The sequence below is a fragment of the Tetrao urogallus genome, assembly GCF_951394365.1.
Source record: "Tetrao urogallus genome assembly, chromosome: 25".
In the NCBI taxonomy this organism is placed as follows: domain Eukaryota; kingdom Metazoa; phylum Chordata; class Aves; order Galliformes; family Phasianidae; genus Tetrao; species Tetrao urogallus.
In genome coordinates, this window is record NC_136838.1 from 3,820,662 (window position 1) to 3,835,425 (window position 14,764).

Consider the following 14,764-nt stretch of genomic DNA (forward strand, 5'->3'; position numbering starts at 1 on the left):
TCTGACTCCAAAACCATTGCTTTGCAGCAAAGCCCCCCCCCCCCCCCAAGGCTCCCTGTCCCTCTCCATCAGCGGATGCAACCTGCCCACTCCCCAAAACCCCGGCGCCCCCCGGTGGGTTCGGCTGTGTGCTCTCTGCTCAGGAGGCCCAGAACGGCTCCACGCTGCAGCGGTGGTCCTCAGCTGCTCTCTGCTTCGCACCACAGCGATGCATTCTGCATCGGGAAGGGCGGGGGGGGGGGGGGGGGGGGGGGTGTTATTTTGGTAGCCCCGGGGTGGGCAGAGGGTGCGGTGCGGGTGCAGCCGGGTGTGAGGGCACGAAGGGATCCCGGGAGGGTTTGGCCGCAGCCCCCAGCCCGGCCCTGACACCGGGCGGGATTCCAGCCCACGGGAACGCGGGGTTGGGCCGCACACCCAGCACGGACCTCCCGTGCCCGGCCCTCTATGACGGTGGGGGGGAAGCCCCGAGCGTCTCCCCGCAGCCCCCTCCCGATCCGCAGAGCCGGGAGGAGCTCGGGAGCGGTGCGGGGAATGGAGCAGCGCAGGTGGTGCGGAGGAGCATTCAGGAGCCCCCGCAGCCCCCGCTCGCAGGAGGACGTTTGTCCCGCAGCCTTCAGGCTCGGACCTGCTGATGAAATCGCCACGAGCCGCCAAACATCTTTTTTTTCTTTTGCCGTTTTTCATCCCCTTTCGTCAGAAATCGCAGCGGGAGCGCTTTCCTTCGGCCCCCCGACTGAGCCGAGCAGACGGCGGAGGGCAAACCCACCCGCTGGCGCTTCGTCCGCAACCCACAGCGGCAGCTTCCATCTCCCCCCCATCCGGCTGAGGGGACGTGGCGCTGAAAGCCTCCCCGGGGTGGGCAGTGCAGGGGACGGGGTTCCCATCTCGGCGTTTAAGGGGAAGAACGCGGGGTCGGAGCTCTCCCCCCTCAGCAGCATCCGACGCGTCCGCGGCATTTCCCCTCCGGGGGGAGCGGTGGGGCCGGGTTTTGGCTGCCGAAGCGCCCAGGGGTGGTTTTGGCACTGGAACCTTCCCCCCTCCCCACGTCCCCCCGGGTGCTCCGTCCCCTTTGATCTCGCCAGCGGTAGCATCCAGCGGCAGGAGGAAAAAATGCTTCTGTGCGGCCAAAGCGTGTTTTAAAAGGGAAACATTGTCCCGAGAGCAGGAGGGGATGTTTTGGCCCCGCGGACGAAGCTGTTCCATTACAGCATCCCCCGGGCGGGGCGGGGGCGCGGGGCTGCTGTCCGCCAAGGGGTCCACGTGCTGGGGGACACCCGCACGATCCGCACCCCCCCCCCGCCGCGTCCTGCACGCCGCCTGACCCCGTGCCAGCGGTTCCCCGGCACATCGTGGCCGGGTGCTGTGAAGACGGGGCTGCCACGTCCCCCGGCTATGGGGCCGGTCGGTTCCTCCCCGCCCCCCCGCGCTGCGAGGCCGCCAGCAGCCTGCAAAGCTGCTTTGCTTACCAAGGCAAACAGCAGCTGCCGTGCTGCTATGGTGCGGGGAGACGCGGGGCCAACCCTACTTGGGGACAGAGATGGGATGGGACCCCCGGCCCATTTTGGGCACAGCGGGAAGGGGGGTGCCGGGGATGTCCACGCTCTCCGTTTTGCCCCCCAGCTCTGGGCACCCCTCAAAGGAATCCCAGCAGCCACTCGGGTGTAAACACAACCGTATATTTTGTAATAAATAATGTACAATCCTTCAGTCCTGCCCTCGCCCCCGTGCGCTGCCCGGCCCTCCTGGGAGGGGGGGCGGGGGGGGTCGGAAGAAGCGATTTTGGTTTCTCTTGGGAAAATGGAATCTGGGGCGTAACACGTGCCCGAGGTCAAACATGGGGGTAGGGGGGTCTGGGCTGGGTGCAGGAGCAGCGCAGTGCGGGGGGAGGGGAAGGCTGTGGGGGCTGAGCTCGGCGCCCCCGGCACGCTGCCCGCACCCAGGCAGGTGCAGGAGACAGAAGAGGGCTTTTCAACCAAACCCTTGTTTTTTTCCCCCAAAGAAACCCCACATTTCCTCACCCACCCCAGCGGCTGCAGCACCCAGCCACCGCTGAGGCTGCCCTCAGCCCCCACGATGGCACACGGGACCCCATCCCCATCGATCCCTTTCCCCTGTTTGCATTCACCCCCGCGGATTTTCTCTTTATTTTTAAATAACCCCCGAAGGGCCACGTCCTGTGGCCGGGGGGAGCACCACGAGCTGCCCCGCGCGGGGCTGGGGGCGAGGGCAGGGCACAGCACCGGGGGTCGGGGGGCATCTCCCTGCCTTCCCCTTGGAAAACGTCCCTGGGCAGGGGGACCATCCCCGCCGGACGCGTCCCCTTGCCTCTCAGCGTCCCCCCCATCCCACCTCCGTCGGTCGTTATAAATGAGCACGGGTAAAAGCAAGGGGGAGGAGCGGGATGCGGCGCCGCGCCGCTCACTGCTGCGCCCGGACGCGGCCCATTCTCCTCCGGCCGCCGGGGCTCCGGGGGGTGGGCGCGGGGCTCAGGGCTCGCACGCCGGAGGCGAAGTCCAGCACTTCGGGGGGAGCCCGGCGCAGCTCCCCGGCGCCCATCTCACGCCGGATCTCATCCAGCGCTTCGGCCGGCGACGTCAGCAGGCGCTGGAAGAAGCTCTCGCGTCCCGCCGGCCGCTCCTGGCAGGTGAAGGTGACGGCCGTGCCCGCGTCCGACTTCATCTCCCGCGAGAAACCGTCCGACGTGCCATCAAAGCAGCGGCCGATGGCGATCTCTTTGGCCAGGCGCGGGTTCTGGTCCGTCACCGTGTAGATGCCGTAGTTGTGCCCCAGCGGGTCGACCGGCGCCAGCATGGTGAAGGCGGCCGTGTTGTTATTGTCGGCCACCGGAGGGTGCCGCGCCAGGTAGTCCCGCAGGAGCCCGTTGACGGCCGTGCGGCGGCAGCTGCCCTGCGGGATGACGGACACCAAGGTGCGATCCACCAGGCTCTGATCGTACAGCATCCCGCTGCACTTGAACTCCAGGCAGGCTCCCGAGCTGCCCTCCCGCATGGCGTCCCGCACGCTGCGGGCGTCGCGCAGCCCGTACAGCTGCCCCAACGTGCGCGGATGGCTGCCGCCCTCGTTGCGCGAGCGCACCATGTACTCCTGCGGCCCTTCGAGGCGCACTTTGATGAAGCAGGCGCGGAACTCCTGAGGGTTGGGCCACCAGGACAGGTAGTCGCCGGTCCAGGAGGTGAGGTCGCTCTCCTTGAAGGGCACCACGTTGTATTCGTACTTGTCCACCTCCACGCGGTAGAAGCGGAAGTGGTTGGCGCTGACCGGCGCCTCCTCGCACTCCCTGAGGCTGCGGTAGGGGTAGATGGGCCCGTTGGTCTCATCGATGTTGTTGGGGTCGGGTTTGGCCACGTTGACCTGGAAGGCCGTCTTCTTGATGTCGGGGTCATCGTGGTCCAGCCGGCGGTAGCCCAGCTTGTTCAGGTAGGGCTGGGACACTCCGACGGCGTTGGGGTTGAGCTTGGGGCTGGAGGGCACGGCCTCGAGCTCCTCGCCGCCCAGCGTGGCTGTGATGTACGCCGTGTAGGCGTCGGGGCGGCGGGCGTCGCAGAAGGCGGGCAGGCAGGCGCCATTGGGGCCTGTGACCACGCTGTCGAAGCGGCCCCAAGCCCGCGGGTTGGCAGGGAAGCCGGGCTGGGGCTCCAGGTTGATGAGGCTGATGACCACCCCCTCCAGCTGCTCATAGGGGTTGAACTTCTCGTTGCTGTAGGCCCTGACCTTGACGAAGCAACGGCGGTCCTCTGGCACGTCCAAATTGAAGAGCCGCCTCTCGCGGATCTCCATGTTCCCCACGAGGAAAGTCCGCTCCTCCCTCCTCCCGCGCCGCTCCTTGGTCGGGCGGAGGACGCCCTCCTCCTCCCACAGCCCAGTCTCGGGGTTCAGGGACCACAGCTTCATCTTCTGCAGGTGCTCGGCCATCCAGATCTGCCCCGCGTCCATCCGCACCTCCACCGGCCCCGTCTGCAGCGCCGTGCCCGAGTCCCCATCCCGAAAGTCCACGGCAAACATGCCGTAGGTGCGCAGGGGCACGATCTCCCCGTCGGCATTGGCAAAGCTGAGGTCGCTGGAGGCGGCGCGCGCCGTGGCCACGTCCCTGGGATCCAGGAAGGTGACGCTGGCTTTGACGGTGCCCTTGAAGACCTCCCCGGAGGGGCGGAGGAAGGCTCCGGCGGGGATGACGAGCTCAGCAATGGGCTCCTGGCCGCTCGCCTCACCCAGCGGTATGGCATTGAGCTGCCCAGCATCCAGCTCCACCGCCTCCTTCTTCCGCATCATCTTCACCTCCTGGTAGACCGCGCCGCCGCGCCTGTCGAAGGGCAGCACCTTGACGGCGTCCAGCAGGCGCTGCTGCCGGTCCACGAAGCGCGCCACCAGGCGCTGCGTGTCGGGCGGCACCTCGATGGTGAAGGAGCCCTGGAAACCGGTGAAGCCGATCTTCTTCTTCCCCAGGAAGATCTGCCCAAAGCGCAGCGGCTCTCCGGTGTCGGCTGCAGTCACCCGTCCCTGCACCAGGACGCGGGGCTGCGCGCAGGGCCCGCAGCCGCACTTGGCCACCACCTTGATGGGAAGGACGGACCCACGGCAGCGGATCTCCCGCGTCTCCATGCGCCGCACCCCGCAGCAGCGCCGCGCTCCCGCCCCGCACCGCTGCCCGTCAGCTGGGCTGCCAGCACACGGCGTGGATGGGCAGTGCCCCACGTCGTAGTAGCGGGACCCGCCGGCATCCTGGTGGCACTCAGCGGGCAGCTCAACCAGGCTGGGCTCTGGTGCTGCTTTGCAGCTCTGCTGGCCCTGGGCTGGGGGAGAGGGCAGAGAGGGGTTAAGGTCCCTATTCCATAGAGATCCTGTGCTGCCAGCACCGTGCTCCTGCCCCACGTAGACCCCATCCCCGCTCACCCAGCACGGTGAGCTGTGCCGGCGCAGATCGGATGGCTCCGGCCTCGGAGCTGGCCTTGCAGTGATAGCTGCCTGCCTGCTCCGGTGTCAGCGCCCGCAGCATCAGGCGGCTGCTGTAGCGGTGTGCTGTCCTGTCCAGCAGTGTCCCGTTGTGGTACCTGCAGGGAAGGGATGCGGTGAGTGGGGATGCAGCGGGTCCTCCTCGTCCCCTCTACCCACACCCGCTCACCAGTAGTACTTCTTGGGCACGGGTGTCCCTGAGGCTTTGCAGCAGAAGGTCACCTCCTGCCCGGCCACCCGCACCTTCGGCGTGGGGTGCAGCACCATGTAGGGCTTCTCTGCAGGGGAAGGACCGGAGGGTGCAGCTGTGAAGCCCTCCCTGCTCCCCTCATCCCTCCATGGCACATCCATGGGGCGCAGTGCTCAGTGCTCACCCAACTTCTGCAGCACGATGTGTGCCACCAACAGCCCGGTGCCGTTGGACACAACGGGTGCCAGTCCTGGAGCAAAACCATCACGGTGGGCGCTGACGTTTGCACCGATGTTCACACACAGCCCAGTCACACGAAATGCCCCACGCGTGTCACTGCGTGCCAGCAGCGCCGGCGGGCGTCCCTCCAGGTAGACACGGGCACCGGGCAGCGCTGCACCAGCGGCGGAGACGACAGCGCCCTGTAGGGTGTGCTCGGGGCAGGCTGCGGGACGGCACGGCGCTGAGAGCTCACGGCCACCGGCACCAGCGGGGCCAAGCCGGGGGGGAGGGGGGGGACACGACAGGGGTCAGCATCTCCGCGTCCCCAGGGCAGGTACCTGGGCAGGGCGTGGGGGGACACTGCTGCACCTCGGAGGGGTGTCCGGCGCACAGCAGCTTCCGGGCGTTCTGGCAGCTCCGCCGGCGGACACGCGTCCCTGTGCTGCCGCAGCTGCGGGAACAGGAACCCCACGCGCCCCACTCCGTCCACATCGGCTCTGCGGGGAGACGGCGAGGCGTCGGGCAGCAGCACCACCCACCCTCAACACGGGGATGGGAGATGCAGGCAAGAGGGGGTCCCCACCCCACGAGGCCCCGTGCGGCTGCCGTGCTCCGTGCAGCCCCCGGCTCGGCCCCCCAACCCCCAGTCCGGCCCCCCGGCCCCTGCCAAGCTATTTTTATAAGCGCAGCCTCTGTGATTGCCATTAAGCCGACGATGTGCGGGCGGAGGCACTGCGCCCGGGGCGTGCCGCGTGGGCTCGGGGGCGGCCGCTGCACGGACGCGGCCCCGCAGGGCGGCCCGTGACCCATCGTGGGGCACGGAGCCGGCGGGGGTGGGGAGGGAGGAGGGTGCAGAGGAGCGCAGAACCTTCACCGGCAGAGCCAGAACGGGAGACCGCAGCCCAGCGCCGACATTCCTGCGGCCGGGGAAGGGCCGCCGATTGGCTCCGCCGCCGTCTCTTCCATCTCTTTAGGAACAGGAGGCGGCAGGTGGAGCCGTGGGAGTGGGGTCGGATCCGTGCGTGGGGAGAGGGGGGTGTCCGTACCTGGGCAGGGCCCTGTGCTGCACGGCCGCCGTTCCACCGCCTTGCCCCTGCATTTGAGCTCCTTCAGCGCGGTCACCACCTGCGCGTTGACGCAGCGGCGCCGGCGGCTCTGGGTCCCGCTGCTGCCGCAGGCGCTCCGCGAGCAGGGGCTCCAGGAGGACCAGTGAGACCAGTAGATGTGCTCTGGGGGGGGGCAGAGGGGGTGACTGAGGGGGGCAGGTTCATGGGAACCCCTCGCCCCGGGACCGACTCCCCCAGCAGCACTTTTCCCTCGGGATGGTGCCGTCCGAGGGCGATGGGCTCGGACCCCCCCCCCGAGGTGCCGTCGGGGCCGGGGTCGGCACTCACCCAGCGGGCAGAGGAAGCGGATGTGGTAGTTGGAGCAGGTCTTGCCCTGTGGCTGCTCCTTGTTGACGCACCGAAAGCCCTTCTTGGGGCTGAAATGCACCACCTCGCCCACGTCCTGGGGCAGCTCCCACTCGGTGGTGCGCGCCTGGATGGCAACCGGCCGCGCGCAGACGCGTCCGCGGTAGTAGAAGCGGATGGCATCCAGGCTCTCGTAGTCGCCGTCCCCCCCGGGGTGGTCGATGTTGAACCACGACGTCCATTCAGCCCCTCCGCCTGTATGGAGCCCCCCGTGAGCGCACAACCCCCGTCCCTGTGCGCACCGATGTGGCCTCGGGTGCCACCGAGAGTGGGGAAGGGGCAGGGACATCCCGGTACGGCTCCGTGGGGACAAATGGGGGCTGCAAGGGGAAGGATGAGCAGACACAAGCAGCGGGTGCTGTGACACGGGGAGCCTGGGGGTGGCTTCGCATCCCTACTGCAAGGGGGCAGTGCCATGGAAAAGCGTGATGTCCCCGGGGGGAGCGGGGTGGCACGGGGGGGCACTGCACTGCGCAGCCCCTTTGGGTGCTACGAGTAGAAGTGTCCCTGCACTGCCCTGGCTGTGGGTTCCCCATGGTGCGGTGTCCCCACTGGCACGGTGTCCCCAATGGTTTGGTGTCCCCTGGATCCCCATGGTGTGGTGCCCCACACGGTCTCAGGGACTGCTCTGTGGTTCTGTGTCGTACCTGCTGTGTTCAGATCGAGTTCCTCTGGGCTGGGAGCTTTCCAGGGTTTCCCCAGTGCATCGTTCTTGCCGGGCTCCAAGTCGTTCTCCAGTGACTCTGCTGGGGGCATAGGGTGAGAGTCCCCAGCAGTGGCTCACCCCATCCCCAGGGCTGTCACTGAGCCACAGACACCGACGTTGTGGTGTAAATCACATCTTTCTCCAGGCACGGGGCAGGTGGGGAGCATAGGGAAGGGTTTGGTGACAGTGGAGCGGAGGCTGCATGCTGGAAATGCTGCCCCAGGGTGACGCAGGGTGTTGAGCTGCCCCACTGAGCCCACGGCATGATCAGCCCCCAGCAACCAGAGCAGACGCGGCAGGAAATTGGGCTGGAGCACTGCAGCCTGGGGCTGGGTGAGCAGGAAAGCAAGTGGCACGGTGGGGATTCAGTGCCCGAGTCCCCCCCACAAGGGGTCAGTTCAGGACATCCCTCTTGCAGCAGCTGGGTGCAGTAATTGGGATTTCAGCCACGCAATGGGCACCGAGCAGCGGGATGGACAAACGGATCCCCAGAGAGGAGCTGGGATGTGCGGGGCTGTGCGGGGATTTCTGCGGGACGGCGACCAAAGGGGAGAACCGATGGACCCAGAGCAGCCCGGGGAGGTCTGCAGTGAGCTGATAAGCGTGCCCCGTGGCTGGCTGTCACCCCAGCATGACGTGGCCCCCAGGACCATGAGCGCACGGTGGGTACCCCCCCGCGGGGAGCATCCCTGTGCCGGCTGCAGCGCCACCCCGTCCCCATCCCCTGGGGACACGGCGGAGCCTGGTGGCAGAGCGCAGCGGGGACTGCAGCCCCTCGTCCTGCTGGGTGGGTGGATTTTCCCCCAGGTTCTGTTCCTTGGCAGGGGGGCACATCCCCGGCTCCCCCGGGGAGGACGAAGCGCCCCGATGGGGGCAGCACAGCCTTAAGCATCGCCGACACATCCCGCTCGCAAGAGGGACGTTCCCAGCGGCTGTCTGACATCTGGCCCCGGCAAACATCTGGCGAGCCCCGGGGGCTGCCGTCCTTCCCACCAACGCCACCCCCAACCCCCGGCCCTGCGCCGCACCACGCAGGAGGGGCTTTCCCAGCCGCGTCCCTGGGATGCTGCTGCAAAGGCTGAGGTCTCCTTACCTGCTGCCCCGGTGCAGCAAAAGGCGGCGAGAGCCAGGAGGGCCGGCAGCAGCCGCTCCATTGCTGCCCACGCACCGCTCCACCCGCGACTGCGAGCGCGGCCGCCTCGCAGGTCTATATAGGAGGGCTTTCCCCCTCGCGCCAGCAGACAGCAGAAATCGGATCCTGGCACTCAGGGCCGTCAGCTCCGCCGCGTTTGGCCCCGTGTCAGCAGGGAAGCGGGAAGGAGCCCTCAGCCCTCCCCGTGAGCCGGCCGCGCGCTGCCACGCGCTGCTCCAACCCGGGAAACTTGAGGGCTTGTTTTGCAAAGCTGCTAAAATTGGATGCACTTGGGAATGCAGTTGGGAGGGAAGGGGGAAAAAGATGAAAAAGGCCCTTCCTCTGAGCTCATGCGGTCAGGGTCGGGGTGCCAGCGCTCCCTGGCACTGCTGCGCGTGGGCACGGCTGGTGGGTGCCCATGCTGTGACCTGGGCCACGTGTGCAGCTGTCAGCTGAGACTGTGAGCAACTCACTGCACCCCCGGCGCCCCCCAGGGTAGGAGGGGAACAGCCAGCAAAAGGCAGAGAGGAGGCATCGCTCCAAACTGTGGCCCCGTCCCCAGGTCCCTCTGTTCCCCACACTCAGGCTCCCAGGACCGGGATTTCTGGGGTCACCCAAACCCCGCATCATTCTGGGGCTGCGGACGCTTCCTCCCCATCAGCTGGCACAGGTAGAAGCAGCCCCAGCTCTGCCTCATCACCATCCTCACCATTAATCAAAACCTGGGGTTGTTTAGCCCTGTACCAAAGGGCTGCACCCCAAGCGGTGCCACACCGTGGGGACAACGCACCACAGGTACCAATGGGACCCACAGAGCCCACCCCATGCAGACACCGAGCCAGCCATCCCAGCACTTTATTGAGGGGCACTCAGGGCCACCACGCACTCGGTGCCCGGGTACTCAGGAAGGTTGAGCTCAAACTTCTTCTGCACGTCGTAGGGCACGAAGCGGCCGGCCACAAAGTGCTGACGGCCCAGGAAGCGGCGGGCGCACAGCTTGGGGGCCATCAGGGACACCAGCACGTCAGGGCTGATCCCACCACTGCTGCCCGCCTCCACGTCCCACCCTGCAATGGCACAGAGACGTGGGGAGGGGATCAGATGGGGGCAGGGGGTGGTGAGGTACGGGGATGGGGCTGGTGGGGTCCCCGTGGCACCCATAAGCACTGCTGCCCTGCAGCGCCCCGGCTGCATCCTGGCACGGTGTGAGGTTGTGCTCGGTGGGAATTCACCAGCAGCTGTGCCCAGGGCTTCTGTTTGCTCCTCCGGCAGCAGGGAAGGAGTGGGGGGGTGATGGCAATTCCAGGCCTGGCCACCAGACACCCGGGTGTTTGCAAATTACATCATGTCTCAGTTCGGGGAGTTGGTTATTTGTTGGAGATGCCCTAAATGCATCCTCAGCCGTCAGCAGCACTCAGAGTGAACCGCAGGGACGCTGCTGAGCCAGGGGTTGTGGGGATCCCAGAGCTTCCCCCACCCCTCCTATACTGGGGTGATACCTTTCCTAGGGGCAGATAGGGTGAAAAACTACCCTGGGGGTCCCCATACCTGAGGGCACGTCCAGGCTGACAATGGGGATGCGGACGTGTTTTAGGGTGGCAAGGATGCCAGCACAAGGCCCCCTGCCCTCACCCAGCTCCGCTTCAGCCCCCAGCACCGCATCCACCACCGCGTTGTAGGCATCGTTGATCAGCTGCACCTGGAGGGAGGGGGGGGACACGATGGGCAGGTGGGGGGTCCCCAAGCTCCCCAGACCCCCATCCACCCACACTCCCAACCCCAGAGCGTGGAAACGCTGCCCATGGGGGCATCCCTTTTCCCAGCTGAACGGGATGCGCACAGCGATTGCCAAAGTTCCCCCCACCAGGCAAAGGGAGGGGGACGCAGCGCGGCCAGGACAGCGATTTGAGGCCACATTCCTCCTCCGAGGGAATCCAACACTTCCAACAACAACAGCAGACCCGGAGCTGTGGGCAGGGCCAGCAGCGAGCGTGGATCTCACCCCCCGTGGATGCTGGGGGAGATCAGCATCCTCGTAACACCCCAAAGTGCATCAGTGGGGACTGTGGGTGGGGGGCTCACCTCGGTGGGGAGGTACGAGAGGAAGGGGATGTCCATCTTCTCACACTGAGTGGTGAAGTCCCGGTACAGGGGGTCCAGGGAACGTTTGGGGTAGAAGATGGTGGGCTCATAGTCCTGCACAGCACAGCAGTGTTGGACCCACGGAGGAGGAGGAAGAGGAGGAGGAGGAGGGGGAGGAAGAGGTACCTACAAAGACGCGCAGGTGCCGTGCGCACACCAGCCCGATGGCCCCGTTCTGCTCAGGGCCGCACACCACCAGCACTGTGGGCTGCTTCCGTGGCAGGGATGGCAGCGGGAAGGCCTGGGAGAGAGGAGCGGGGCGTCACCGCATCCCCCAGCCCTGGGGCGACAGGGGAAGGGGGCCTGGGGGGAACCGCGGTGGGGATGCGAGGCTGGGCGGCAACAGGTGAAAGGTGGGATGAGGCCAGTGCCTACAATAGGATGGGGACGGCGGCGCCCGTTATGGGATGGGGAAGGTGCCTACTGTGGTTCAGGGCTCGTACCCATGGTGGGACAGGGCCGGTGCCCGCAGCGGGTCGGGGCTCCCTGCCAGCCTGCTGGGAGGCGGCCACGCTCCACATACCAGCAGCCGGCGAAGGGAGGCTCTGTTTATCCATTGACAGATTTTTTCCTGCTCACGCAGCCTGGCTCCTGCTTCCATCCAAACCTCGGAGCCCCGCGAGGCACCGCCAGTCCGCAGCCGCTGGACAGACCCCGCTCACCCAGCCCTGGCCCTGCTGCAGCGTTTGGCTGCGGCCCCGGAGCTGCGCTTCCAGCTGCCGTGTGGCTCCCAGGAATGCGCCGGGGGGAGCCCAGGGAGGGGACGATGCTGGGGGTATCGCACGGCTTGGGTCAGTGGGAGCTGCTCCCGTGTGACTCCCAGCCCCACAAGGAGGTGGAGGAGGAAGAGGAGGAGGAGGAGGAGGAGGAGGGTGCTCCCACTTATTGGGATGCTGCAATGTGGGGCCGCGCCAGCCTTGCCGACCACAGGATGCGTCGAAGATCCAACACCCAAATACTTCTGCTGCTTCAACAAAGTTCTGTGCCCTGAAAGAAGGGGAGGGCAGAGAGCAGCCCAGACACCTCGAATGGAAAAGCTGAGCCGGGAGCGGAGCTTGCTGCCCTCATGAAGCACAAAGCTGCCCTTGATGCTGCACCTTCGCTCAGCCACGCTGCCCTGAGCATCACTGCCTCCGCTTCCTCACCCCTAGCACTGAGCAGTGCCGATGCCAGGCACCCGGGGAAGGGCTCAGCTTCCCTTGCTGGGGACATAAGGGCCCAGTTGAGCCCAATTCACCGCAGGGAAAAGCGTTAACAGGATTGCAAAAAGCAGTGGCAAAAAGTAATGGAGAAGCTGCAGCCCTGGGAACGGTGGGGACGGGGAGAGCAGCGCTGTCTGCTGGGTTCTGTCCCCTCCCTGGGGCTGTGGCTGTTCCCTGGTTCTGGGGCGAAAGCAAGGCTGGGAAACCAAAGGATGGGATGGGATGGGATGGGATGGGATGGGATGGGATGGGATGGGATGGGATGGGATGGGATGGGGGTGGCAGAGCAGCCAGCAGTGAAGCCCCCCCTCACAAAGGGGGTCCTCAGCCCCACCGTCTGCCTCACCTTGGTGACGGCCACAGCACAGGCGTGTCCCCAAATCTCGATCAGCTGCTGCCGCCCGAAGCGATAATCCTCCAGCAGCTCCTTCTCCATGGCCTCCGCCTCCGCCTTGCTGCGGGGCAGCGCGCAGCCGTGAGACCCCAGCAAACCCCCCCCCTCCATCCCCAGCCAAGCAGGGCACCTCAGCAGGGACATCACCACCATTTCGGGGCAGGGGCTGCTCGTGGTTTGAGGGGGAGTTGGGGCAGGATGAGCAAAGGCGGCGCGGGGCTCAGGCACGCGCAGCACGGGGTCGCGGTCGCCTTTCGTGCGAGGCACGGCCCTGGCAGCAGCCCCAGGCTGAACGATCAGGCTGTTATATAAAGCTGAACAATGCTGCGGTTGTTCATCCGCTGCCGAGCCCGGGAGCTGGCAGGGCCGGGAGCTTTGGAATTGGACAATAATTGCTCACATCTGTTGGCTCACCTGCGCCGCGGATGGGAACAACATGTGCCGTTTCCAATCCGCTGCCGTTGCTTTTGTTATTGAAGGGACGGGGAAATTGGAGCCCTGGGAGAACCGACATCGGCTCCGGGGCTGTGGGGTGAGGTCCCACGGAGTGCCAGCACCGTGCTGTGCCAGCACCTGTGGGTGCTGTGGGATGGGGGAACCCGGGGCTGTGGGGTGTGCAGTGGGTCTGCAATGGGACCGGAGCGCTGACGTTAGGTGCGTGCGTTACTCACACCTCGAGTGGTCACAGATTTGGGAGGGGACATCGGTGTGGTGCAGCCACCCCTGGGAGCTGGATGGGGACAGGAGGGGGTCCTGCTGGGCATGTGGTGCCAGGGACCTCACGTCACCCAGGCTGACCCCACAGACCTTACAGCCACCCCCTGGATGTCTGACAAGACCCCACAGACCCTACAGGTGTGACAAACCATGGCCATTCTGCCAGACCCCAGAGACCCTGCAGACCCCATCTCCATCCACCCTCACAGACCCCATTGACCCACGCCCCCAGGGTGCTGGTTGACCCCACAGACACACAGCCCCCCCGGATCCCCTCAGACCCCATTAGCTCTCAGTGCCCCGTCCGTCCTGTCCAACCCTCAACACTTCCCATCCCATCCGTCCCATCCCATCTCGTCCCCAATCCTTTGGTGCCCTCTAGTGAGCCCCAACCCGGCCCCAGCCCCACAGCGCGGTGCTGCGGGCAAACTGGGGGGCACAGGGACAGACCCAGCCCCGGGGTCCCCCCCCCCCCCCTTGTTGGCAGCAGCAGCCCCCGCGGGTTGGCCCCACAGCAGCTGTGTTGGCGCTCATTGAACAGAAGGCGAAGTTCTGACAAAAATCCGCGCTTTGGATCCAGGGGAGAACATTACCCGTAATTGCTGCTGGCAAAGCATCCTGGGCCCCGGCCCAGGCTCGGTCCCGATGTTTTGGCATCGTCCCCCGGGGGGGGGGACGGGGACGGGGACACACGAGGGGCTCCGTGTCCCTGGCAGCCCCGCACTCACGTCCCCTCCAGCTGCGGACTTTTTGCTCCGCGTTCGCCACAGGACCGGGGGCAGCGCGGGGCTCAGGTGCAGCTCCGATCCCGGCTGAGGACCGGCAGAGCTCAGCACGGCCCGGGGTAACTCGGCCCTGGTGCCTCCCGCTGGGACCGGGGCTGGCGGCGGCCAGGACCCCACCGGGGGAGAAGAAGGGAGAGGTGCGAACGGACGAGAGCAGCCCCAGGCGTCACCTCCTGCCCACACTCCCCTCTCCGGGACCCCCCCGAGCCTTGGGGAAGGGGCCGAGCCCCACAGGGCATCAGCTGCACCCTGGGGCTCTGCTCCCCTCATCTTCCTCCCTCTCCGTGTCCCGCATTGATACCTCAGCTCCACGTGCACCTCCACCCCGCTTCGCATCCCGCTCCCACCCCACTGCGGAACCCCCCTCTGCCCGCGCTCCCCACCCCGAGGCTGCTGATGCCGGAGCCGTCCCCGCCGCAGCCATGGAGACCCGAGATGCGGTTGCTTTGGCAACAGCGGCTATTTGGGTACCAGCCCCCTCCGCCCCCGCGGCTCTCGGGGCTGCGGAGTGAGGAGCCGGGCTGGGACCGCCCCGGGGACACGCGCGAGGGCTCCGCGTCCCCACCCGGAGAGGAGCAGCGCGGGGTTCGCTCCCGCCGCCGGGACCCAGAGACCCTCCAGCACCGCCCGGTGTGTCCGGAGCATCAGAGTCCCCCCGGATCCCTTTCACATCCCGCAGGACCACGCTGGGCAGGACCGGACACACGGTGCGGGATGTGGGCACAGCGGGATCCCCGCAGCCTCTCCAGGGGCTTCCGAGGGGCGGTGCGGGGCTCACCTGAGGTATCGCGGGGGCTCCCGGGAAGGACCGGGACCGGAGCTCATGGTGGG

General features: G+C 66.9%; 2 protein-coding genes across 2 annotated transcripts; both read right to left on the minus strand.

Moving 5' to 3' along the window:
- Positions 1 to 2,418: 2,418 nt before the first annotated feature.
- On the minus strand, positions 2,419 to 8,715 carry CILP2 (cartilage intermediate layer protein 2; the record flags this gene model as incomplete). The annotated part of the gene is made up of 9 exons (XM_079546569.1): positions 2,419 to 4,811; positions 4,912 to 5,069; positions 5,141 to 5,249; positions 5,346 to 5,606; positions 5,722 to 5,880; positions 6,430 to 6,612; positions 6,778 to 7,050; positions 7,503 to 7,598; positions 8,655 to 8,715. 9 exons carry the CDS (start codon positions 8,713 to 8,715, stop codon positions 2,419 to 2,421), a joined length of 3,693 nt encoding a protein of 1,230 aa, XP_079402695.1.
- Positions 8,716 to 9,548: 833 nt separating this feature from the next.
- On the minus strand, positions 9,549 to 12,769 carry YJEFN3 (YjeF N-terminal domain containing 3; the record flags this gene model as incomplete). Its single annotated transcript, XM_079546896.1, is given in 8 exon segments — positions 9,549 to 9,760; positions 10,242 to 10,392; positions 10,776 to 10,889; positions 10,966 to 11,076; positions 12,384 to 12,557; positions 12,559 to 12,618; positions 12,620 to 12,727; positions 12,731 to 12,769. Coding segments are annotated over 8 exon segments (969 nt in total).
- Positions 12,770 to 14,764: the final 1,995 nt, after the last annotated feature.